The sequence below is a fragment of the Apteryx mantelli genome, chromosome 7, assembly GCF_036417845.1.
Source record: "Apteryx mantelli isolate bAptMan1 chromosome 7, bAptMan1.hap1, whole genome shotgun sequence".
In the NCBI taxonomy this organism is placed as follows: Eukaryota; Metazoa; Chordata; class Aves; order Apterygiformes; family Apterygidae; genus Apteryx; species Apteryx mantelli.
This window is the reverse complement of record NC_089984.1, coordinates 7,799,500-7,827,050: the sequence shown is the minus strand read 5'-3', so window position 1 is coordinate 7,827,050 and position 27,551 is coordinate 7,799,500. Positions and strand designations below refer to the sequence as shown.

Below are 27,551 nucleotides of genomic sequence, written 5' to 3'. Positions count from 1 at the left end.
ACTTTTGCTCTTCTACCTGTACTCTGCCAGTATTAATGCAACCACCACTGCTTACTCCCCTTTTGCTAATGCAAGGTTGTTGCATGGAAGTGAAATGTCTAGGTTTAAAAAAATTACAGCCTTCTCAGCATATATATATATTTTTTTAACTTGTACAGGACATGTATGCGCCCAGATAGGAGCTAGAATTGTACAGTTTTCTAGCTGGAATATGGCGCACTTTAAAAAATCTGGCCCATATATTAAACAAATGTGTGAATTCCTGGCTGTGAAAATGCCATGTTCCAGGAAAGTTGCCAGAAATGACCCAAACCCCTGCATTTTTGACCCCAAAATAGAGTTTGAACCTTTGTACTCTTTCTTTTAGCCTCATTATGCTGACCTCCAGCTTGGTTTTAACATCTTACCCAGTGATTAAATTGCCTTGTTCTTTGTGTGACACTTTACGAAATACTTGTCTGAACCACAACCACAAACACTTTGCCCTGCTCCACTTACGTAATCATACTCAGAAATAGTTTTATAACTTATATGATAAAAATAGTTTTTCAGAAAGCCACATTAACAACTATTAACTGTTCTTGCTAATCCAACAAGAAAATCTACCACCCAAGCAAACCCCCCCAATATTACATTCTCTATACAACTGTATATTTTCACCCATTTCAGAGATTTCTGTTCTTTATAAGAAGTTTGGTACGACACCTTCAAGCTATGTAAGTCAGTGCTAAAATTTTTACAGCAATATTAATGTAGTCTTGTTGCTTTGTGTGTAAATTTATATACATATAGAAAAAAGATATCCATACAAAATAACACACTTAGAAAGACAAAAATTGAACTACAAATACAACATACAAGCAGCATTTGGGAGCTGTAGGAACCCTAACTTCAGTATTTTCTGATTTAAAATGTAATTCCTTGAACGTAACTCCTTAAAATGAGCAGTCCAAACACATGCAGTCAGCCTGCACCATTACTGGCCAGGGAGACTGGTGCGGCTGCACGGAAACACAATGACTCCTGTGGCTTCCACGGGCAGAGATGCAGCCGCCAGTAATGACAGTTCGGCGCTGATGAAGCAGCAATATGTATTTGTTCTGGTAATTGCTACTTTTATTTTATATCTTTGTGTGTCTGCACATGCTTCCAGAATCCCATACACTCAAAAAATGTGTGAAAGAAAAGCTTGATTAAGCTATGATTAACTTTAGATTGGCCCCCCATGAAATGTACTCCTTCCCCCAACATATTCTCTACTGCAAAGCAGAAAAGTGAAAAGGAGGAATTGCCCTTATTTCTTAATGAAGTAAAGTTTGTAAGAAGTTAATACCTTCTACAAATCAGTCAGGAAGAAAAGAATGCAGGATGGGCACAGAACCCTTTTTCAGATCTAAAACAGATGCAGGAAACATTAGGTTAACTAAGATTGAAAATAATGGCTCTAAATTTAATTTGATTATGTTAGTTGGTTAGACAATTTGAGAGAAACCTGTACCTTTGGAGAAGAGGTAATAAAAGATGTTAACTATCTCTATCAGCATTGCTTTGCTTTCATCTGTATGCCGTCATGGCTACAGCAACACTCGTGCTATTTATTTCTTATTACATACCACAACTTCTTTCGGATAGCAATGAGTCTGAAAAAAAGAATCAGCATGAAAAAATGCTGATCTAACCCAGCTATCTATAAACAATAATGGACTCTCTCATGAGCTTGCAGTATTTCATTGCCTCCTAACTCCACTCACTAGCATTTTGTTTTGAAGCCAACACCAAATTCATTAACATGATGCCTTAAAAGTGTAATGGTAATGCCTTCCTAACCCCATTACTTCCCTCTGCTAGAGAATACCATATGATGAAAAACTGACCCTCAGACTTCAGAGAGCAAGCAATGATTCCCCAATCTTCAGCTATACAAGTCAGGAAGCATCAAAGGTACAACATCATTATCCCACCTTTTAATCTGAAACATTATTCTTGTCATCAGTTTTTTTCTCATTTCCAAAATCCTCTTTTGACATAACCATCAACAAATAGAACAAAAAAAAAAAACTGATCTAGAAATTAATCACATGATTCTGAAAAAAGTCATCACATTCATACTTTGTAGGGCTAATGAAACATGCATGCAGCTCAATACAATTAAAAATTGTATATAATTAGGACAGCCCACTGGCAAATTTACCTTCTGCCAAAAAAGGATGCCACACACAGGCCTCTGACTTTGAACTGTGACAGTAGGGACTAAGGGTGCTTTAAGACATCAGCTAAGTTTAGGGAGCATTGGCGCACCCGGTATTGCTTGATATTAACCATTGGGAAGGTTCAAAAAGCCATAACTGATTTGCCAGCTCCCAGATTTAACTGCTTACTGTGTGAAAGTAGATGCTTGTTTTGTCCTTTGTTCTTTATTATGTCACGCTGTAAAACTAAGAGTTATTGGCTTCTGCAGGCCCAAACCCCTGCTCTAATTTTCAGTCTTCCAAAGTGCTGCTTGCAGATTGCTGTCTCACCCCAGGAACTCTTTAACACGTTCCATCCCCGCCCATTTCACTCTAACCTAAGTTCAAAGTTGCCTTCCTGGTATAAAAATTCTTCATGAATTTACTGTGTCTAGCTTCTGGGATAACTAATTTGTGGGTCATTTCACCTACTCTTTCTTTAGCCCTGTTGCCCTATAAATATACGATACTTGAAAAATAATTAATTCACTATCTTTACAAAGGGAATAACAGTACTCAAAAGTGTTCAAATATTACGACAAATGAGAAACCTATATGCTAAACAGTGCCTTTAGATTTAAAATTAGACTGTCAAATACCCAATATCCAGAAATAATTACATAATTTTGGAGAGGTTCATTACACATAAAACAGTAACATGCTTAAACATGCAGAAATAAGAATCTCTGTACCATATTTGCTGTATTGTCCTGACCTTTTTTCATGGTGTCAGATTATAAAATGATGGAAAGGGAGGGAGGGAAAGAGCTTACTTCTAACTTAATCAATCCTTAATTAGCCTCCACATTTCCAAAGGCCACACAGCATGTGAAACCACTGAAAACAAATCCATCCTTGGAAGAACTATTTATAGCATCTTCAGGTCCTACTGGAAATTTCAGGGAGTCAAGGTAATCCTTCCTCAGTAGGTATAATTTTTTGCTAAAGCGTTTGCTCTCTGCTGTCAAGAGCTATGTAAACAACATGAAGGAATCTATTAACAGCTCTCAAAGAAACGGAAGAAAAACAAAAGTCCAAGTACGTTTTTCAGTTCACTGCTTGCAACAAAGTATTTAGGTTTGAACTCCTTAATTTGTGGGAGACTCTACAAATGAAAGTTGACTGCAGTGCATTTTGGTGATGTGGCTGCTTCTTAAAACATAGCAGTCACTCTCTGAGTTTTACTTGAATCTTTTTTTCCCAAAACACATAGTCTTTTCCCAATATCGGGGGAAAAATTTGATTGCTTAACTTTCTTTTAGAACTCTGTAACTAACACTCACTCACAGTCTAAAGGGAAAAACGATAGCTTTGGTTGGTCAGAAATCAGTGTCTCCAGTTTCATACTGGCATAACTGAGATTAGAGTTCGGCCAATTATATAAAGTGATTTGCTGAGACATGTCGTGTGAAAGAAAAAAGTTGAACAGGATGAAACTCTATAAGGCTGTTCGCTGCTCACCAGCTGTTGGGCAACCACAGAGCAAACAAAGCCAACTAAGAAAGTGGACGATACCATCTAGTGGCAGATTTCCACCCTTTGGTGCACGGCTCACGCAGTTCTGCAGACCTGCAAGTTCCAAACCTCTGCTTTGCTAAGCAGTACACACAGTGGTGCATTTGGAGAGAGTATAACAGAGCAGACTGCCTTGGCAGAGCGGAGGGAGAGTGCTCCCGTAAGGAAGGTATCTTGAAGTGAAGACCCAGCGACCTGAGCTCGCTGTGAACTCTTGCTTGTTACCCCATCGTTACAGGCACCGCTCCAACGCTGTGTGGAAGGAACAGCCCTGCAGCATCAAAGAAATAGGGAGAAGTGCAGGAGGACTCCAGTTTCCAACACAAGGAGTTTATTCTTCATACTCAGTTCTTCTCCACCTTGAGCCATCTGCCTTTTCCTTCCATAGCTAATCCTTAATAGAACAGACCTTACAGCAACCCTGAAAAAAGAAGATTTTAGATGAAGAGAGCGATGTACAACATCCACCATTACAGTGCCAAAGAGAGATATTACTAGAGCCTTTATTCTACCAGGGCAACTTCCATCTTTTTTTTTTCTTTCTTTTTTTTTTTTAAACTTAGGCTTCATGGTTGTCACCTTTTCTTTCTCTCACCCCCAAATCCCAGACCCCTCTCTCCTCAAAACTCCCCTGCAGCCTCTCAAGCCTTGGCCACTTCTGTCTCTACGGAATCCCGAGGAAAACAGAACTTTGTTAGCTAAAATTTTGTGCTGCCTCTCCACCTTTGCTCCTCACTTATTGGGAGTTAGTGGTCAACTGCATAATCAGCAGCGTGAAGGAATCAGGGATGGAAGTCAGGTGCTAGCAGATCTTTGCTGCTTCTTTAATAAACTTCATAAAGGATTGCAGACAAGATGCATTTTCTGACCTTGTTTTTTCAGCAAATGGAAAATAGCTAAGGATAGGCTACATCCTCACTATTCACTAAAGTTCTATTTACAAAATGAGTATTGCGTGTTTAGAATTGCTCAAATATTTCTCTTCAGAGCCACAGATAATTTCCTTCATATAACAAAGCAACAAAACCCATCATAATATCACTCTCCAAGAGATTAAAGTGAGATTCTGAAGATTGCCAGAGAAACAGAACAAAACCCAGACCTGTTCTCGGAGTTGTCAGTGCTCAGACTAGGATGTCCTTCAACAGAAGCAGGGTTGCAGACTCTGGACTTAGAAGCTCTGCACAAACCCAGCTCTGAACAAACTAATTTGGTTATTGGCAAAGGCCTATATATGGTACAAGCTTCCCCACAAGTTATCTTATAATGATTTAAGCAAGATATTCCTGCAGGTGGCTAAGTTAATGTAGCTAGGCAGCCTCTGGTACCAGGAAAGTCAGTTCAGGTATATGTGTGCTCCTCTGCCATTCTCAGGATAAACTACCTTCGGTGTCAAAAACTGAAGGTGGCTGTTGGCTGGGTGGCTTGAAACTTCACATATCAAAGCAAGGGACATTTGGACAGACTCCTCTTGCTGCTGACAGGAGACTTCCTGCTGCAAAGCAGTGCTCGGCTAAGGAATGAGAGGTTTTTAATTGACTTCAGGGACTATGAAGGAGGGTCATAATGACATCAAACAAGCCAGAATTGGTCTTTTACACAGGATATATTAATTTTCTTGCACAGAATGTTCATTCTGCTAAGGATTTAGGATGTGACATATTTTGCTTTCTCAGTTACACCAGTATAAATCTAGTTATGCTTTAGCCTCAGGTTAAGTTAACCTGAAAATAGTTCACTTTTTTGCTAGCTTTCTCTTTTCCTTATTTGATTCTGCATTGAAATATATAACAGTATTGGGTTTTGTAATGAGCAGGTGTCTAATGTTTGAACACAAATCCTTGAAAAAGTGGTATATTTTAATTTTCTTTTTTGATCAAGAGTGTGCAGCAGTATAGTTTTTTCATGGGGACTTAGAGGAATTACATGTTTATTTCTTTAGCTGCCATTGAAAAAACTCAGTCTCATTAGCTGAATCCTGCAAATTGAAGATGCAGTGAGAATCTATGTCTGCAGACCAAATTCAGACTTCTTCCACAAGCTACAGTTTATATAGTTTTTTTAATTTTCATTCATTTTAAAATTAGTCTAAAAGTGCAAATGACTGGAAATACAAGTGAACATGACTAATCTTGTTCAGTACCTTGCTTCTCTCATCCCCTCTCTCATTCTGCAGGAATATAAGATTTCAAACTTTGAGCAGAGGCTCATGAATGAGATAGAATTTCGCCTTGAACGTACCCCAGTGGATGAATCAGACGACGAAGTCCAGCACGAGGAAATCCCTACAGGCAAATGCATAGCACCAATTTTTGATAAGAGACTCAAGCATTTTCGGGTCATGGAAGGATCTCCTATTACATTCACTTGCAAAATAGTTGGAATACCTGTTCCCAAGGTAGGCAATCCTCACTGTCAGCTATAGAGGAATAAAAATCAATTATCCCCTACTTTCTACACACCCTGCCTGAAGAGTCCTGCCTGAAGAATCTCACTTCTAAGTATACGGCTCTGCAGAGAGAGCTCTAAAACAAATTATTCTCCCCAACCTGTTAAAATAACAATACCTGCTACTCAGCATGTATCAGACCTAATGTGCTGCATGGACTGCCTCACAACCACTTACCTCCAAGAAAAACAGAGTTTCATAAAAACATAAAATTTAACTTTTCAGAAATATGAGAGCTGATTTGAGATAAGTAACAATGCTTCTATAACCAAGAGAATAGAGCCTGACAATCCCAGCTATGTAAAAGATACATGTAGCCTTCTAATTTCAACCTGGAACAATTCTATTCCATGTTGTAACTGATCTGCAAGCTTTATAGTATTCTAAAATTTGTACTAGCAATTGTTCAACGTGTGCCATGTTCTTATCTACATGTTTCCTAGTGACTATTCCACTACAGAGCAAGTGTAAACCACTGAGGGATTTTCTGATCAATACAGGTATACTGGTTCAAGGATGGCAAGCAGATTTCAAAGAAAAACGCACATTTCAAAATGAATAGAGAAGGAGATGGAACGTGTTCTTTACATATTGGAGCTACAACTAATGATGATGATGGCAACTATACAATTATGGCTGCAAACCCACAAGTAAGGTGTTTTATTCTCCTTTACAAAAATGCTTATTTCATCTTCAGTGTGTCTAAAGATGTGTTATTAGGCACACAGATCAGGCCACCTAGTCTGACTTCAAGTGGTGACAGTATCCAAATTCAGATGCTTCAGAGGACAGGGGAGGAAACTATGTAATGAAGAATGATGAAACAACTTCCCTGTTCTTACTCATCCCAGGCACAATCATTCAGGACATATTTTTTTTCAGATTAGTAACTCCTGCCCTATGTTCCAAACCTCCTCTATTTCTGACAGTTACCTTTTGAGATGGGGTGACAAGACAGACAGGATATTTCAGACAGAAAGAATATTTTTTTACCAAAAATGTCATATGTAATTTCTATCGTTTAGTTCTCCTCTTTTTACATCCTAATATTTTGTTTTCTTTTTGACAACTACTGCCCATTGATTTCAATGCAAAAAGATGTCTGGAAGATATGTGAAGGTCTCACTTTGTAAATAATAGTTAAAAGAAACATACATGTCTTTTCAGGATTCTTTTTTTTTTTTCTTTCCTCCTTTCAGTTGGTGTGAATTCAACATTTCTCTTGAACTCACAAATAAAATATTTGACCAAAGTATTTCCCTCCATTTGGGTCACATAAACATCACTGGTCATAACCAGGCTGTTAGACATCTCTGCACACACCCTCCAAAGCTTCCCTGCACCTAAGCAGACTGCAGACGTCCTTTTATCAGTGTTTCTAGCACACTGCCTAAGCTCTGGCTCTCTACATTAGCACGCAGGCTCCAAGCCATATCGTGGTTTGAAGTCAATCTCCCAGCTCTACCCCTTGCTGCACATCAGTTTGATTCACAGAAAGGTTTTGCTGTGTACAAACTGAATTCCTTTTGGAGGAAACAAAACCAGAAACACTGCTCCAGGTGTTTATGAAAAGTGCTTTAACCCAAAGGAAATGCAAGGGCCAGAACCAGTGACTGACCATTTACACAGCTTCAAACCACCTAGCTTTGTGGTAGAGACGTTGGACCCAAAAGAGTAGACCAAATCAAGTCCTAAGTATAAATCTCAAACTGCACTAACTATAGATGTAAAGCCCTCAACACCGACCATTTTGATCTACTGACCAACTCCTAATGTACTGATGCAGACAGAGCCTCTGTTACTCCTTCACGGAGGCAGGCCCATGTACCCTGTGATCCCCATGCTAAGTGTCCAAACAAACTTTTTCCAAAAATCCGACAAAGGGGCATGCCAGGTTACAGCTGGACTCTCCTGAAACACACAGCAAAGGGAAATAAACAGGTGCATCAAATTTGGAGAGTTACTGAACAAAATTATTCATTACCTAGGCTGTGATGACATGGATCTGCAAATAGTCTTGTCCCATAATACCACTCTCATCAACGCCATGTGCTAGCTCAGCTGTGTATTTAGCAGCACAGTCAACTAGATCAGAGAACTTTTTCCAGCTGAAAAACTACCTTTTTTTCTGAGCTATATTTCAGCCTAACTTTTTCCAGTTTCAATGTGGCAGCACAAACAACTGAGCTAGTACGAAGGAGTTAGAGACACAGTGGAAGGAGCAAACAACCAAGGACAGTACTTAAGCCGGTTAATATAGCACTGTTGCTAAATGCATTGCCAGAGCCCGAGAGTCTGAGAAATACACTGATGTAGACAGAAGAAGCCCCACCCCTCCTCAACTGCACTTCACAACATGCTAGAAGCACTTGCTTTTAAAAGATATTAAAAACTCTGTAGTTCACATACTTTATACAAATAAATCCTAACGCATTGTAAAGATGAAATATTTGTACTTTAAAATGAAATGAGCTATTAACCAACAATACATTCTGTTTCCACTCTGGTCTGCAGGGGAGAATCAGTTGTTCAGGTCACCTGATGGTTCAGACTATTCCTATTCGGGGCCGAATATCAACAATTCAGTCTCACAGGTAAAAGGAAAGACAAGTCCTTCAGACCTTTTTCATGCTTTTTAATCAAGGCATTCAAAATAACTAGCTACTATACTTCAGTGCACTCTGTACTTCAGTTCTCAAGTGTTAAATGGAAATAATGGCAGTAGTTCCCTCCCATCAGGTCACTTCTAGAATATAATGTTTTTGAAGGTTATCTTCAAACACAGGGAAGTTTCAGTGTAAAGCATTATTTCACTTACTAGTTGCAGTGGAGTTAGAATAAAGGGATGGATTAGCAAAAAGTAACTCAGCCAAAGAAACAAAAAGAAACAAAGGAGAACTTGGGAATCCAATGACACCATATGATATAGCTAATTTGATAATCTTTCTAAATGAAAAATATGTAAGTATTAAATTACAATCAGTGCATTTCTTTCCAGACTTTTTTTTAACTCAAGCTATCTGTTCATCCTTTTCTGCATTTTTTCCTTTTATTCAGCATTAGAAAAAACTTAGCTTGGCTTCCAAACATATACATGCAGTTTTTGTGTTGCAGAACACGGTCCCGGGTGCCAGAAGGAGACAAAGAAGCAGTTCAAGAACGCTTTTTCAGGCCGTATTTTCTACAGGCTCCAGGTGACATGGTAGCACATGAAGGGCGACTTTGTAGATTGGATTGTAAGGTATTAACTGTTTCCTCTGTTCATTCTCACTTTCCCTGTCTCTCTATTGGTAGGTGTTTTCAGGTGCTTTATTGCTTGAGTCAATGCTTTCTTATAAAGTGTTAATGCTTCATCTTTTAATTATTGCTTATTACCATTCTCTCTGAGCTGATTCAGGGCATTTCTTTTCAACACATGCTGCATGGAATGAAGAACACAGAAAACACAACCCCCAAAATAGAAGGCTCACTTACAGGGTTGTTCAAATTACTAGAGATGTTCACCCTATCCTTTACCAATCCAAACTCCCAAAGTTCATCTGGGAATGACAGGTCCTTCTGTTGCATTATCAGATTCTTGAACACAATCCAGAATTGCATAAAATCACAAAAAAGGGAAGATTCAGCATGTTGTATTCTGTTCAAACAAACATTCCCACTCTCTAAAAAGAGGTAACAGAGCCTAGTTCATTTTATGCTTCCCCAGAATGCATAGACAAGGAAACACCTCAGTTTCTGGATTCAAATCCCCACATGGCAGAGCTGTCAGAAATCAGTGTACATACAGGGGGCACTCCATTATCAAATAGCTTTAAGAAATTCAGCTGCTCCATCATATTTTGGCAGTTTCTCTGCGTCCCAACAGCACAGGCTGAAAGGTGGTGATGCTGACACTGAACTCTTCCATGCCCCAAAATATCTCCCACACAGAAGGGAGTAGAAGCTCTGGAGTAGAAGTTAATGCTTCTCTGAAGACGAGTAAGATTCATTACTGCTAAATTTACAAATTAAAGCTTACGAGGGAGCATGCCAGAGAATTTAGTTATTCTTAGCTCTGCTCTCCTGGCAGAGCTTGCGAAGCCTTAAAGTATGTCTGGTATTGCACAAACCTGGAAGAAAGCAGTTCTCATTTGGGCAAGTTCCACTTCTCTCTTTCTCTGGTTTGTAGAATATTGTTTGGAGAGCAAGATTTTGACCATACGTAAGTATTTCTGTCTATTGGAAAAATCTTAAAGAGTATAGTAGAGTCCTGTAACATTTCTGTAAAATGCTTAGATTAATCTATAGTGTTCTATAACATGCTAGATTAAGAGGTTTTGTTTTCATCTCTGTTAAACTACGTAGTGGTTTAGATTCAGAGTTTTGATTTATACTCATCACTAAAAAAATTGGAAACTAACTGATTATTAGGAGTTTTTATTGTGAATCTGATTATGTAACCAAGTTTATTTCTTCCTTTACTGCTAAGAAAAACGTAGGCATTATCATGTGTTTGTTTCTCTTGGGATTTTTTGGTTTTCTGTTTTTCTCCTTTTTGGAGCTAATCAGCAAAAAAAAAAAAAAAAGTTGAATGAAAAAAGCTGAGAAATTAAAATAAAGTTTAGAAATCTTTCTGTCCTAGATTCTGATATCATTCAAGTGACATATGAATAAAGGCTTACATATGAACTTACTAAAAATCTGTGTCAGTTTGCCATTTGCCTCTAGCTGTTTCACTGTCTGTTAGGTGAGTGGGTTACCAACTCCAGACCTGACGTGGCTTCTGAATGGCAAACCTGTGTTACCAGATGGCACTCACAAGATGCTGGTCAGAGAGACTGGAGTTCACTCTCTGCTTATTGATCCTCTCACACAAAACGATGCTGGAACTTATACTTGCCTTGCCACTAATAAAACGGGACAAAATTCATTTAGTCTGGAGCTCACCGTTGTAGGTAAGAATCACTGAAAAACTAGTCATAATGCTGTAGTTATTTGTATAGATTTCCTTGAAAGTACAGTGCTTAGTTTCCCTACAGGTAAGTATAAATAAATAGCTAATCCATTGACGGTAGCAGAGTTTAACGGCTATAAAACTCATCTGACGGAGGGAAATGGACCTGGTGCTCAGTTGTTAGGTGCACTCCTGTTGTCCACCGAGCCCTGTGACAATTCTGTACAGTGTCTCATCATCACTTTTCTTCTCTTGTCTTGGAAAAATGACATTCTTGATTTTCTCCCCAGAAAATGTTTAGGGTTTAAATTTGTTATGTATGAGCATACATTAACTCTCCTAAATGAGATCCAGTGAGGTCTCCTCTCAATGGAAAAGAGAAACCTGAATGCTATTCTTTAATAGCAAGCGTTATGAGATCTGGACTATATCTGGCACTAGTTTCTTGCAATGGCAGCAGGTTTAGACTCAATATATATGCATACTTCCTTTTATAAACATCAGTTTTGCATATTTTTTTCTTCATGCTTCCTTAAGAAGGCTGTGCTGTAGCTTCTCACCTGTGTTCCAATATCCCATTAAAAAATTCATAACTTGCTATGATATCATGAGAATCATCTTTGGTTGTGTGCTTCCCTATTGTTCAATGTAAAGGAAAGAATATAATACCAGTTGAACAATTTTTCATTCTTTTTTTCAGCAAAGGAAGTAAAAAGAGCCCCCATGTTCTTGGAGAAGCTTCAGAACTGTGGCGTTCCTGAAGGGTACCCGGTCAGATTAGAGTGCAGAGTAGTGGGAATGCCACCCCCCGTATTCTACTGGAAGAAGGATAATGAAACCATCCCATCAAACAGAGAGAGGATGAGGTACTGTACCATCACACCCATGCTTCGAGTATCCTGTGGGTGGGCCAGTTGTTCCAATGAAATGCTGCGTGATAAGCACATGTTGTGTTCTTTTTCTTAGAGTTATTTCTTTCCTCGCATAAAGCTTGAAGAAAGTGGCTTCACTGCGAGGTGAACAAGAGCTATGTCCTTGGTTTGGAATGAAGGCACAGAGCATAATATAGACGCTGTTTGAGATAGCGGCGATAGCCCTTTTGGACCATATGCCCAAAGGCATCTTGTTATCAAAGATGACATTTGTTATGCATTGTAGCAGCTTATTCTCTCTCCAAATGCATTTTCCTCAGTTCAGTTCTAACTATAGATGAATTCAGACACAGAACAGTCAGAACATGGGTTTGAATGCCCAGCAGCACAGGAGTTTAGAGAGTTTAGCATTTCATATACATAGGCTGATAACAAATATAGGCAAGGATTTTGATCCATGCTTATAAAATGCAACAATGTTCAGGTTCGGCTCTTCTGTTCAGATACATCACTATTTAGGTTTTGAAAAAGAAAAGATGATAAAAGAATGTGCTTGGCTGTAGTTCATGAGAAATTAATTGCTTTCATTCTTTTTTTAAAGATTTCTACTTCTATATAAATCTAATTTTTAATGTTTTAATTGGCTCCAACTATTGCTTTGATACAGTCATTGGCTCTCTGCTGTCAACTTCAAGAAGTACTACGTTTTCACATGCATAACCTGCAGACTATCTGCAAAGAAAACTGGCTCAGTAGCAGCACTTCTTATGCATGCACAGTGATCATGAGGGAAAGTTTACTTGATATTACCTTCCAGTGGCTTCCCTGTCCCTTTCCAAATAGTCCACCTAACTCTGATCTTCTCTAGCCTGCAGTTTTTATTCCTCAGCCTCTATGCAGATTGCCCAAGGATTTATTTCAAGTACTGGTACTTATACAGGAATGTTGATCATATACATGCAAACACTGTAGTTTATGTAAAATGCACAACTGCCTAAAATGCCTCATTTCCAGTTGTTTCACAGAAGCCTTAGAAAACAAGCATTTGCTTCAGCTCAGCAGAGGAATGGCTAAGGGAAACCTCCCACACCTCACAAAGCCAGAAATTATATTAGGCTTGTAACAACTCTATTTTTTCAGCCAGTCATAACCAGAGTGCCTGCCCCCAAGGCTTCCTGTGGCTCCCCAGGGATCCACACGAGCAATGGGCAGCATTTTCCTTGCTTGTCCTTATCTTGCCTCATTATTATCTTCCTGCTTGAAGCCAAGAGACCTTCTTTGTATCATGATATGGAGATACATGAGCCTCCATACTACTATGTCCCATTATAAAGATTACAGGCAAATTATGTAGCACAGGTAGCAAAGGGTGAATATTTTCTCCCTTTTTTAGTAGGGCTGCCTGAAACACAAAATGTCCTCTTGACCTGAAACTCTGTGGCTTGAGGTTTCATTCCAGTTCATACGGAAACAAAATGTAAAATCTCAGAACTTTCTGCAACTGAGAGTATTCTGATATGCTTATCTCCCACCTCTTCCTTTATGGTGAGGGAAATATTTGGGTTGATTAAAAGGACCACAACTTAGAGACCAGGGGAGCTGCTCTAGAGATCAGTTCTGTGATATACCATTTAATAGCTTTGCCTGGAAATTGCAGCCAGAAAGTTTTGAACTGCTGAAGAGCAAAGAAAGATCAGCGAAAAATGAAGCAGGTTTCTTTTAGAGTTTCATCCAAACTAATGTTTAAGATTTTGCCACTGAAGCATTTTCTGATGGAAAAGAGTGCCACGTGAAAGTTTCAGATGGCTCTAATTTCTTCCATTTATTACTATTGTGAACAATATCACAACTTTGTACAGATGTTCTTGGTATTTTGTTATGTTACTCTTCCACCTTCTGAACTAGGAAAAAATACAGTACAGCCCTGCAGCAGCTTTGCACTAGTTTAGCTCATTGAAATTCAATAAACAACTCCAGTATTAATGCATACAGAGCAAAAATTCAGCTGACATTATCATGCCATGGCTTTGCCCAACTATGAGGAGCAAGAATAGATTTCAGCTACACAGATCATTGGCTGAGGCCATACTTAGAGCAAATCTATTGAGTATACAGGTCTTGGTCTGCTACCCCTTTAGGAATAGAAGTTATGACTTATCAGTTTAGTATTTAATGTACATAATGTAAAATCTCAAAGCTGATATACTCTTGAGAAATACTAATTCCAAAACACTTGTTTTCCCAGTATGCACCAAGATACAACAGGGTACGTCTGCCTTTTGATTCAGCCGGCCAGGAAAGCAGATGCTGGCTGGTACACCTTGTCCGCAAAAAATGAAGCTGGTATTGTCTCTTGCACTGCTAGACTTGACATATATGGTAGGTATGGGCTAGTAAATAAAACAAATCAGATTTTATCTTCTTTGTCTGGTCCCAGCTCTAATCTAGTTCCCAGTCCTTAAATTGACAGTTTTGATGTGGATTGGAAATTGCAGTGTCACAGCATGACCTCAGCCTAAAATGGTCACCAAGAGGAGGTAGAATTATACAGTTAAATGGTCAGATTAAGCTCTTCTGCATCTCTTTAAAGGCAGGTAAAGAGAAAAGAGAGTAAGAGTTTTGCACAATATACTCCACCCCTTCCACCTTCCCCGTTCCTCAGACACATAAACACATAATAAACAAGTAGCCAAGTTAACCTGACTCTGTTTCCTCTAACACAGTGGCCAGTGTTATAGCACTGGCCCGAGATGGAAGAATAAATTGTGCACTAGAAAGGGCGCCAGCAGATACCTTCTTCCATTGAGCAAGTATGATGCAAACTTTGCCTAATTAATGGAGGCTAGCTAAGATGATAATTTGTTGGTCTAGGACTTGGAAGGCTCAGTTCCAGCACATCATTTATTCACTCTGCATCTATACGAGATGTATGTAGTATTTAAGACAATTTATCCAAACCAAACTAAAAGAGCACACTTTGAGCACCTAACTAGTATAATAAAACAGAGAACACATGCCACAAACTATTGCTGTACAGCCATACCTTTGAAAAGAACAATTTTGAACCTTTTACTTCTCATTTTAAAGAAGCAACTTAACTCTCAGGAATAACCAGAAGTTACCAGTGTATCTTTGTCAGTTTTCTGCCACCTTGTGGTGATACAGACAATAGTAATGTAATATTGAGAGTCTGATTCACAAAAGATCACAAAAAATGAGAACTAATTCCTTAGTTTTCCAAATGTTGAGGAGATAAATTTAATTTTCACGTGAAGGATGCAAGCTACAAAAAGGAAAAGGAAGGGAAATAAGAAACGTTTCCCAATTCTAGCCATATTTTCTCAAGAGTTTGCAAGTCTTGTCCACCAAGGGAAGCGGCAGAAACCTGTTTTATTTGTACTATTTAGAATGTTTTGGGGCAGGGGGTTAAAGGTTGGTCCAATACTTGCAATTCCAAGCGCAAAGAAAAAAAGTACAGTCAATAAACAGAGAATTGCTTTAAATAAAAACATACTGACAATTGCAAGAAAAAAAGAGGCTCTTTTTCCAGACCTATCAAATATTTCCAGAAAGACAGAGTTAAAATTCGGTGTAGAAAGATAATAAGGATTTCCTACTGATGCTTAATGTGCAGATTATAGGTTTCCCACATTAAGCTATTCTCAGAGTACTGTAGCCTGAACTTCTGCTTTTTTATTTTAATTGCTGACAGATATGTCTGTCAAGTTTGGGTGCAGAGCTGGAGCTTTTGTATGAATAAATACAGGCTAAGATAATATTCATTTGCCTTTGTAAAGTGTTTCACGAATGACAACTGTTAAGTATTATATAATAGCTAAATATTATAACAATATTATAACAGTATTTGTTCACATGGAAACATATTGCATGTTATTTTTAAATCACTAAATAAGTGTTTGCATTCTATAACTATTGATATAATTATATTTCAGTATATTTAACAAAACTAGGAATCATTTGTTACTAGTTTTAAATAGTAGAGGGTAACCAAAATTGTAACCATTTGTTTTAAATATTTCCCTAAGTTGTGGCTTCTAAAAACAAAACAAACACCAAAAAAAACCCCCAAAATCTTAAAAGCTGCCAGAGAATGGAGTAGCACAAAACTAGAGTCATGTCCAGTTTGTTCATTGCTGTTCATGCTATTTATGCCTATTTTTGATTGAGTTTCTTCTCCAAAGAGTTTTGGAGAAGGCTTCAAAGATTAAATGATTATGTCTTGGCCTTACTGAAGTCAAGAGAAACACTGGCATTGAACTGAGCAGGGCTGGAAATCCATCCATACCTTCAATAAGAACACCCAACATTTAAATTCAGTGAATGATAATATTTGAAGGAATAGGTCCTAGAACAGGCAACAACAATATTCTGTTTTCTCCAGGCATTGGAAGTGACTTTTCACAGATGCTTGTATTGATTTCTGTTGTGTCATTGCTAACTTAATCAGAGGTTTTTGTGCCCATTTTGTTTCTGTTGCTTCAGCTCAGTGGCACCGCCAAATTCCACAACCAATAAAGCTCCGACCTGGTAGCAGCCGGTATGCAAACCTTACTGGTCAAGGACTTGACATTTTTTCTGCCTTCCCCACTACTGAAAGCCCAATGCTGTTTTCATCCCCATCTCATAATGTAGTGGAAAGTGAAGAACTTTGAAATACAAACAAACAGTCGTTCCAGTTATACCTGCAGATGTACTAGAACTGTGAAAAAAATAAAGAGGTACAAGTCAAGATACTCAAGGTTTACAAGCAACTTGTTTGTAATAAGTGTAATGCTGCTGCAACTGTTGCATGTAACATATACAAGACTTTTGCGTAGTATTTTACTGCAGGATGATTGTGGTATGGAGTGTTGTGCAATAAATTCAGTACTGTGTAGTTTGCTAAGAATTACATAGTAAACGGATGTAGTTTTCAGCACTTAAAAGCCAATACCACTTTTACTGCTTGAATTAAAGCTACTGTACCTGTAGCAAGCCGTGTTAAGGATTGATGATGTTTAGCTGGAATACTGCCAGTGAAAACATTGACATTAAATAATACTAATCCTGAATGAGGGAAAACAACATGACTTTGAATGTAATTCTAAAGACATGCCTGATATTCACAAAGCACAAGTAAAAGGGAAAAGATGGAACTCATTTTTATATATGACTATGCCAGATAACCTTAGATTTGTTGAATTCAAGGCTAGATAAGTATAGCATTTCATGTAGGTACAGCTGTATACCCTATATATTTATATTTGTGTGTGTGTGTGCTCCATGAACCGTGTACTCATGGTGCATTGATTCATAAAGTAAGGCACAAGACGTGTGTAGGACTCTAACATAGGAAACTAAACTTTCTGTTGTCTGAAGCACGTTCTGTAGAGCCCATAGCTGAAACTATTATTTTCCAAATGTGCTTCATATTTTTTTCAATACAATGATAGCGATTCTCTGCCTTTAAATACAGATGATATCAAGCTTGTAATTTCAGGGTTTTTAAATATCAATCCCCTTTTCCTAATTTTTAACATGTCTAAAAGAAAAAGTGCATCTACCATCTAGCTCATTTTTGAACTAAATGAAAAGAAATTATGATCTGGTAGAATTAAATAATTTCATTATCATTTAGGAAACGATTGCAAGTCTGTTTTTTACTATTAAAACAGATAGAATTCCATTAATACAATAAAAAGGCTATAAATCTAAGAAACAGTTATGTGCAGAAGGGTGTAACAGAGGGTGTTAAGCAATGACACTTCATAATTGATTTAAATATATTTAGCATCTATGCAGTTGTACGAACACCTCCCAGCACTCAGAATCTGTGAACATACAGATGATCTTTAAATTCTTGCTATAGCTCTTATTTGGACTTTGTTTTCAAGCAGTTCTTTTTTATCGCTTTAAACATGATTACAGAATGCAACAAAGTCCTGATCAGAGTCACAGAGATGAAAAAAGACATTAACAGATACTTCATTTTTAGATCCTATTTGGATTTTTCAAAGTTAAAAATGTAACTGAAAAACATTGCAAATGCAAAGAGAACAATACTGAGTTATCTTAAGAGCAAAAGAATACCGGATACAGCCAGAGACTGAGATAGCCTCTCACCCTTGGGTTTCGTACAAAACCAACTTATGTTGTCACTACCTGTTGGCTCTCTAAGGGTTCAGAGGAAGTGAATTTGTAGTACTGTTCCACTTCCTATCTGAGTGGGGATCATAACACAAAACCACCATTACAATTTTTATGTCTTTGTTAGAAATCTCAGGTAATTCACTCCAGCCTGAACAGACCAGGAAGCTAAAATACATTCTTATCCTGAGAGACAAGAAAGTCCAGGTATTGAAGTGGGAAAGCAGAAATACCATTTGTTGCCCATATTGTACCTCTTCCCCAGCAAACAAAACAGAACTAATAGCTCCTAAAAGCGATCCATTGATTCAGGTGACTCAATTATTGGGCACCCAATCTGAGACACACTGTGGGTCTGTCTGATTTCCCGAACAGAGAACCTGCTGCTCCTCTTCTCTTCAATTGTTTTCAGGATGGCCTAGGGATTCTAAAACCAAACCCAAAGTGAGTCAGAGTTGGGCAGCCCAAAATTCAGTTTCCCATGCTAGTGACTATTCTTGGGTAAGTAATCCAGAGGAGAGTTATTGGACATTGCATATTTAATCCACCACCACTGGGAAATGGGAAGAGAGAAAATTACGACAGAAAAGATCAAATTCAGCTCCCATCTACAGCCCTGTCCCATTACTTCATGCCAGAAATGAAAAGTAGATTTTGATCCAAAGTATTCAAAGTTGTATATCAGTCATCAGGCTTTATACCTAGCATAGGCTTAGGTAAGCTATTGTCCTGCTTAGCATGCTGTGTTAGCCCTCTAGCCCAGCTTTGCGTTGAGGGTTGGACCAGGTGACCTCCTCAGGTTCCTTCTGACTTAAATTAGTCTCCACTTTCTAAATTATTCTACCTTCCACTGCCTGTCTGAATACCCTATGGAGATGTACAAACTAAAGAAATCAAGCAAGCACAAACTTTTCCTTTTTGATTGGGTTAACTCATGCTTTAACAAGCAACTGTAGCTCTGAAAGTAATCATGTTACCCAAGTTCTTTACAAAGTTTAGAATACAGGATTAGCAGTATGTTTACTATTAGCAAATATCAGGTTACCAGTGCTGGAATCATACTTGTTAGTATTGCTGACAGCAGTAGTGGTTCTCACATTTTACAACATCAGACAGCATGCCCAAGGAACTCGGTATACATTACAACACAAAGTGCGTAAAGGAAACATGCAAACCGTATCTCTTCATCCTTTTCCCAGTGATTTCAGTGGAATGTCTCCAGACTTACATCATTATAAACCTCGATAGACAAGCTGATAGTTAAGTGGTACAACATTAAAAAAAAAAAAGTATGTTCAGTTCTTTGGAAATGGGAAAGAAAAAAAGCTACCGGTGAAAGACTTTTCCCAAAAATCTGTATAAGAAGGAGTAATCTTTAGTCATTCAAGAAGAGGCCCCAGAAGTTTCACTAAGAGAAAGTGTCTCTTCACTGTATTTACTAGCAAAAGGATGAGAACTTTACCTGTTACACCTCCCTACACAACGCAGAAGTCAATGGAATTACTTGGAGTGCAGCCGATACAAACAAAAGCAGAATCTGATCCTAAACGGTCTGTAGTCATTGTTAATTTTTGTTCTTGTTAACTGCTACAGAACATTTCTGCTCTGCATACACTGAGCCTATAAAATGAATATGTAAAAGAAGCTTACACGAATGGATCTAAATGCTATTAATTAGTAGTACTTATGCGCTCTTGTCACAAATAAGACTTTGTGGAAAAAGACTCACTAACTGGATGTTTTCTGATTCAGAAGTTCCCTGTTTCCTCCTAGTCATGGTTTTGTATGTGACATAACAGAGGCACAGTTTATTTCAAGAAATAGGGAAAATGACAACTTTTGTGTTGCAATTCTAGAAAGCAAAGGCATTACACCTTTGCTTTAAAATGTTTGGCTCAGCTTGATGCAGGCCCAGCCCTCAGCAGCATCATATAGCAGCTTGCATTGACACCACTGGACTTCTTGCCTAACGCAGCTGGACTGAGTTCCTTTGCTTCCACAGGGAAGGTGGAGCACACCTTCTGAACGCCGCACAGATGCTCATGTGAAGAGCAGATGAGAGCACACACCTCATACAAAAAGCCAAATCTGCAGTCTTTATCTTAGTATGTAAACAGTTGCCAATTGTAACCATTAACAGTAACAATAGATACTGCAAAGAACAAATCTGGAATGAGAATTTAAGAACTGTGTTCTTAATGCTACAAGGTTTAAACTCATTAGTTTCTGGAAAATGATTTCATATAAATGATTAGCAAGACATAATGAAATATTCTAAATATTAAATACTGGAGAAGTGATTCATTGTTAATTGCCTTACTATTTCCAATATAAAGAAGTTCACTTGGAGCCTTAAAATTCTATTTTGTAATATTATTTGATTAAAGTCAGTATTTTTTATTTTTTGATCCAAAGTCATTCTCAATGGGAGGAAAACATTAATGGCAGTTTTAAAGTAAATTTTAAGTGCATATGAAAGGAAAAAAACAAGCACCTGACTGTTCAATGATGTATTTTCCCTTCATCTCACCTAAACTAAATAAATGCTTCTGAGTTGCATACAAGAGTGTGTCCTTGACCTGTCTTCAAACAATTGTGAAAGTGTGCAGCAAGACCAGAGGTTTCTTCAGAACTTGGCTTTGACAGCTGATGAAATTAATAGAATCAGACCTTAGATCATGTAGAAGAAAATCCTAAAATACTATCATGTCAGATATATACAAGCCATGCTTCTAGTAGATAGTTGTGAAATACAGTTGGGATGTTTTTTTAAACATAAATTCATTAAACATTTTAACTGGGGACAATTCTTAATACCCATTCTGCCCCAGTTTTAAATTATGTACTCTTTTTCTGACAACCTCAGCCCCTCCATCAAAGTCTGAAAGAACAGGTTTTCTCAGGGGTACCAGAAAAGGAGTCAAGGATTCTTTAGAACAGTTTGCATGCTTGAAGGTCAGGAGATCCGCCAAATTCTCAACATCTTGGAGAATGAATCCCCAAAGCCTATCTAGGTATGTACTGCTACCTACAGACTGCAGTAGCTGAACTGCACTGTGTCTCAAAAATTCATGCAGGATGCGTCCATCACGCTGGTTGCCCAGTCCACACACAACTCCCCCCGCATATCACTTTACTGGGTTTAGACCAAAGCGCCTTGGACTTTCTCTGTGCAGGAGGGCACTGGAGGCCTGTTACAGGTGACTTATTTTTTCAGCCCTCACCTGTACATCCAGTTCTGGACGAGTGAAAACTGAATGAGGGCCAAACACACAAACCACACTGTATTTTGCTCTTCTCCTTATGTGTTTTCAACTTAAATGATTCAGCACATTCCTTGTAAAAGGGGTCATTATTAGACTACAGAATAATTTTTTAAATGAGTGGCAGATGTAAAACCAACACTCAAAGGAAGCTGAATGTTGTAGCCCTTATTTAGAAGGGAATGGGGCAGGGGGGAATTATGTGTCCCCATTACATTTGCTGGTACTGGTTTTGCTTTCCCAATTTACCATGTTTCTCTATTCCTACACGCCTTGATTTTTATGCACTTCTGTGACTGCTAGGTGAAAGGCAATGTTCTTAAAGCTATTTTAGCTCAGCTATTGCTCCATGAGCTAAAGCAGCTCCTACATGTTTTATCCCTTCTGCTGAGCAGCATCAAACTCCTTTATTAATGCCCTTAGACTTCAAATCCACTATAAAGAACCTTTTATTGCATAATAAAAAGAAAACTTGGGCCACATGTGTTTTGAATTTAAGTGGAATTCTTCATTTCAATCAATGGAAAATTCTGTTCAGAAACTGCCCATCCTTTAGGATCATATAATCCTTTAGTAGGCACGTGACATACAGATTTGTAAAGAAATGGAAAAATACTGAAGCTATCATCCTGGAATTTTGAAAGAACTGATTCTGCACCCCAGACTGTAGGAAGTTATCCAAATATGTCCCCCTTACTCTTTGCAGTTACATAAGCAGACATTTTCAGCAATTTCTGTATAAGTTAAGATATATTTTGCATGCTAATTTCTGTACAAATTAAAACTGAACTACAAATTGGAAAAATATTAGTATGCACAGTATTAAAAGGTACTCTTTGGTAGAAAATACATTTAAATACTATACAGGGATTTTGCTTTGAATTTTTAAGCAATGTTTTCCTGAAGTTTAACAAAAGTTACAAAACAAAGCATTTTTTAAAAAGTGCCCAAGAAATGGCTGAAATCAATGTTTGTTACAACAAATCTGTGTAGAGGAAACATTGGACTGTTTCTTCAATGAATAACTGTTTCTTTATTCTCACTGCATTTGTTTTTACTGGGTATTTTATAGAGATATCAGAGAAAATGATTAACATTACTAACATGTTATAGAGAACAGTTATACTTGTTTAAAGCAAAAAAGTAGCCGTTTTGTACATTATTATTGGATTTTAAAAATCTAGATAAATTCCACTACTGAATTACAGAAAACTGTGTTCATATTGTTTAACCTAAGTAGCTGGAAACCTACGTGTAAAGGTACTCATTATCTTAAGGTGGAAACATATTTTGGGAAAATTAAAGATTTGATTGAAAAATCATATTTTTAAATCTGTACATATTGAATCATATCATGGCAGTCACTTCCACACAGATTTCACCAGGGAAATTCTACTTAACAAGGTACAGGAAACTTGGCTAAATATTAAAAAAAAACTAACAATATTTACCCTTCCCCGTGCAACGAAGTTGCAATGTCATTGACTTTACAAGACCACAAGTAAGGTTAGCAACATTTTTACTTCGCATAATTTATATTACATGAGCATTTAGGAATTCCAGTCAAGAACTGCGCTTTGCCCTGTACGTGTATATGGAACAGACTTTGCCCTAAATACCTTATAGTGAGAGGCGAAACAGAAGCCTAAAAAACAGGAATGAATAACAGTTATAAGATATGCTAATATATATCCTCTGATGACCTAAATAATCAGACATGAGAAAACCACTGGCTTTCCCTTACTAACATATATTTTGGAAACGTGCTACCCTAGTTGCCATTTTCAGCCACCGACAATCAAAAAGTCACCACAGCTTTTTGTTCCAAAATAACTGCGATCGCCTTGTCAAAACAGGGTTCAAAGAATCACAGAAAAAGAGTAACTACAGCTACTTCAAGGAGAAAACCCTGGAACGCAGTCTGAACCTATTAGAAGAATAAAGGCTGATTTCCCACAAACAGCTCATTAGAATTTCACACTGAATTTCAATAGTGAAACATGTACACATGCAACCAATATTCCATGAAACAAGCATTTCTCATCCTAATGTTTTCACGATAATGTGGTTCTATAATTTCTGTGTACTGATACTATCGATAGAAGGATCTCAGCTTTGCACTGCGCCAGTGGGACAAAAATCTCTGAGCTCTTAAAACTCAGCCCCTGATCAAACATCAAGCTCTGTGCATTTAAGCTTTTACTTAATTTGAAGCCCCACTGGAAGCAAAAGTAATTTGCGGGGAGGAGGTTTCAAAAGCTCATACCTGTATAGTCTGGTACAGAACAAGGGTCACTGCTATTATCTGAAAAGCATTAAACAGTCCACAGGGAACAAACACTTGGGAGTGAAAAATCAAACTCAAAAAAAGTCACTAAAATATTTGTAAAGGAAAGCCAAGCAAAGAAACCAATGAATTCCCGAAGAGTCACCGAGTTTGAGAAGTCCAACCTGAAAGTCCAAACCTGCGCAGAGAATATTTGATCTTCACACTGCTTTCAGAAAATATTGTTAATGTTTAAACTTCCTCCCACTGCCAAAAAAAGTGAGGTCAAAAAGCTTTGATAGATAACATACAGACAGACAGTTATACAGATGCTAAAGAACTTAGTCTGCTGCCACCAGTGCTACAGTAAATTAAAATTCCAGCTTCCAGCCTAACACTGCACACAGCCACCACCCCCCAGGAGAAAAGAACCAGAGCCTTCCGCACAATGACAATGTTTGCCCTACTAATTATTATTCACGGATTCCACCACAGTCGAACAGACCAACGAAACATTTGACTCCCCCTAGCACAACCAGGTCCAAGAGGATGGGGGCTTTAATCTTACCATACTGGTCAAGAGCAGCGGTGGACGCAATGGACTATTTCACAATGTGTTAACAAGCCATCCACTGTACTAAAGCCCCTTCCAGGGCTTCACTTTCAATTCTTGGTAATTTGTGGTAATATGACCATAGTTTTTAACTTGTTATGTTGATTTGCTCTTCCTTATGTGAGCTTATTATCATTTAATCATTCACTGTATATTAATCCATTATTAATTTATATCAATCATCATTTGCAGTAGATGGTGAATTACAACGCTGCATGAAAGAAAATTGGAAGAGATATATGCATACATATACACATATATGTTATATAACTTTATGTACATTATATATAGATAAACGGCAATGCCATGTCCCATAAGATTAAATTATATGCCTGTAGTGCACAAATGCATCAGTACCGTTCTTACACATTAATCTGGTACTTCTACTTTTGTATTGTCTTACCTCTTTCACATAAGATTTAGAAGGTTATTTTTCACTAAGCCAAGTTTTGCATGTTATATAATAGCGTGATTTACTTGTATCATATTCCCCTTTCAGGATAAAAAAAAAAAAACACTACTACCCACAAACCTACCACCGTAATGCAAAAGAGGAGAAAGACAATGCCCAAAGTTTAAGCTAATGAATTAGTGTAAGATGGCACATGAGTTAATTAAGGGTTGTATTGGCCAGTATTACATACATAAACTCCTCACTTAACGATGAGTAAAAACCACACTTAATTCTATGTTTAACAAACAGCATTAACTTGACCACATGATGGACAAAAACTAATTCTGTTCTATGTAAGCTTCTGTAATGAAATCAGTGAGTGATTTCATCTTCCAAGGTTTAATCCATAGAACCAAAGGACACTCTCCATTTGCCAATAAAGTGATAATATAAATCATAAGTATTCCATATTTTAATTATTAACTCTATTAATTACTACATTTAGAGAGACTGGAATATACAGCAACATTAAAAAAGGTGCCAGAATACCAGCGCTTAAAGAAGAAAGCTGCTCACAAGATACAATGCCCCTTTTGTGCCTCTAAAATATGTGTTTAACCTAGACCTGAAAGCCTGTCCCAGCAGCTTTCGTTCCAGGAGCAGTGCAACTCCTGACTTAGGAAACGCACTGGTCTGCAGGACAGTGCCTAAGGGCAAAACGCCAAGATGGGTTCTGAGACAAGACAGACAAAAAGGTCAGGCTGTCGTATATAACCGTTCTCGCAGCAGAGCTCCTCTCCCCCAAAACACAGCTCAGTTTTTATTGGTGCTTTTGTTTTTCATCGAAGGCTGCTTAATTGTTGAAAATAACTCCTATTAAAGATATTCATTTGGAAGAATTCTAGAATATCAGCTATGGCAGGAGCCAGCAGGGAACCTGCCAGCCTTCCCTGTTGGAAACCCACCAACAGCTGTTTTGGGACAGCAGCTCCTGTTCTCCCGCTCCCACACAGCTAAGACTAGCAAGGAGCTTGTTTCTGGAAACGCCCGACAGCAGCACCAGCAGAAGTGGCCTTTGGCTTCACAGCTTGCTGCCATCGCAACAGACGCCTGCATTTGCAATTCGTGGACTCTACAGCCTGCTACAAACACATCTGCTTCTCCAGCTGTCCTGCTCCTACTCACTTTTCTACTTTTCCAACCTCCTCTCCTCTTCCGCCTGTTACTCAGATCCCTCTGATCTTCCACAAGCAAAAGAAACAAAAAAAACCCAAAAAATCCAGGGCACCAGCAGGGCTGAACTGAACTCCACTGCTTTGCAAGAACGCTTTCTCACTTTTTTTTTTTGTAGACCAAACACTGTCTTTTAAGACTGTTTGTGGAGTGTACAGAAAACACATTTCCTACTCTAAATGAGTAGCAAGCAACATTTGCTTGTTGATTTTTTTGCACATAAAATTGCCAGGACTGTGACAGAAGTAGTACAACATTCAGTGCAGGAAAGCTACCAATAAGCAATTCCCAGAGTAGGAATTTCAGGTATTCAGTAACAACATTTCATAGAAACACTTTATTTTTGATTTACAAAATCTATTGTTTCCAGATAACATAAAACTTAAAAAACCAAGAACTAAAAAACCCAAACATTGTTAGTAAAGCCTACAAAAACCTAAAAGTTTAGACTATTTTCACACAAGCATTCTTATTTACAGCATATAATCACATTTGCTTTTACAGCCATTTAAAATAAGAACATTCTGTACATGACTCGAGATTAGCTCTGTTTTGAGCATACAAGAGATACCATAAGTTGGATCAAAGCAAACTTACACAACTTTGCCCGGAACCCATACGTCAAACTTACAAAGTTTAAGAAAGTTGGTTCTCTGAGGATTAGAACTCCAATACACTATAAAACTTTTTTTCCCGGGAGCCATTAATGTGAAAACAAAACAAAAAATACAACCTTAAAGCTGACATAAAAATAAAAAAGTATGTGGAATGAAATGCATAGCTGGTATTATTCCATCTAGTTATAGCAAGGGCCAAGTTGGCCCATGATCTGTAAAATATTGTCCTGACCCACCACATTAAATAATGCTTTTTTTTAATAAAAGAATCAAATGAACTATGAAGGAATTGTCTGAAATATTTGACATTAAAAGTATGTGTTTTCTGTCAGTAAAAACAAATAAATTCAACCTCCTTAAATGCATATTGATTTAAGGTTTTCAAAGAAAATTTATTTTGTCAAAACACTATAAGATGTAAACAAGAATGAGCTATTATAATGCCAATATTACCTTATTCAAGAAGGTTAATTCTTTCCAATTATTAAATTACACATCTGGCCTGCTGAATATATTTAGTTTATAATAAATTCTAATTAGCTATCTGAAAGTGTTCAGGATGATAGCTGATTAGCCTCTGTGCATAAGAATCACTGTCGGTTGCCATTTTTTGTCCCATATATTGGTGGTAGCTCTCCGGACGGAAGTGTTCACAGTGAAGATTAATCCATTCTCTTTCAGTACTGTATCTTTCTGCTTCAGCAAGTATTCTAGTGAGAGCCATGATATAACTTAAAGCCATCTGAAGGGTCTCATACTTGGAGAGTTTTTTATCTTGACCCCACTGCGGAACTACCTTTCTCAAACGATCAAAGGCAGTGTTCAGTCCTTGCATCCGTCTCCGCTCCCTGGCATTGGCAGCCAGTCTTCTCTTTGCAGCATTCTCCATCCTTTCTGAACTGCATTTCACTACACAGCCCGGTCCGCTTCTGCACTGGACGTCCAATTCTAAACCTGAATCCAAATGACTGGATTTACAGGTTTTCATATTTGATGCAGCTTTAGTTTCACACACACGCAT

The 27,551-nt window shown here is 37.9% G+C and overlaps 2 protein-coding genes across 2 annotated transcripts in view; one reads left to right on the top strand and one right to left on the bottom strand.

The window, feature by feature from the left end:
- Positions 1-16,670, top strand: part of MYPN (myopalladin) — a 49,849-nt gene extending 33,179 nt beyond the window's left edge. Inside the window, exons 12-19 of the mRNA XM_013945628.2 lie at positions 5,920-6,141; positions 6,693-6,842; positions 8,707-8,786; positions 9,307-9,433; positions 10,919-11,126; positions 11,826-11,991; positions 14,243-14,376; positions 16,501-16,670. Of these exons, the coding sequence (XP_013801082.2) occupies positions 5,920-6,141; positions 6,693-6,842; positions 8,707-8,786; positions 9,307-9,433; positions 10,919-11,126; positions 11,826-11,991; positions 14,243-14,376; positions 16,501-16,670 (1,257 nt within the window). The remainder of the gene's footprint in view (positions 1-5,919; positions 6,142-6,692; positions 6,843-8,706; positions 8,787-9,306; positions 9,434-10,918; positions 11,127-11,825; positions 11,992-14,242; positions 14,377-16,500) is intronic.
- A 10,392-nt stretch (positions 16,671-27,062) lies between these two features.
- On the bottom strand, positions 27,063-27,551 carry ATOH7 (atonal bHLH transcription factor 7). Its single transcript, XM_067299592.1, has one exon. It carries the CDS (start codon positions 27,549-27,551, stop codon positions 27,063-27,065), a length of 489 nt encoding a protein of 162 aa, XP_067155693.1.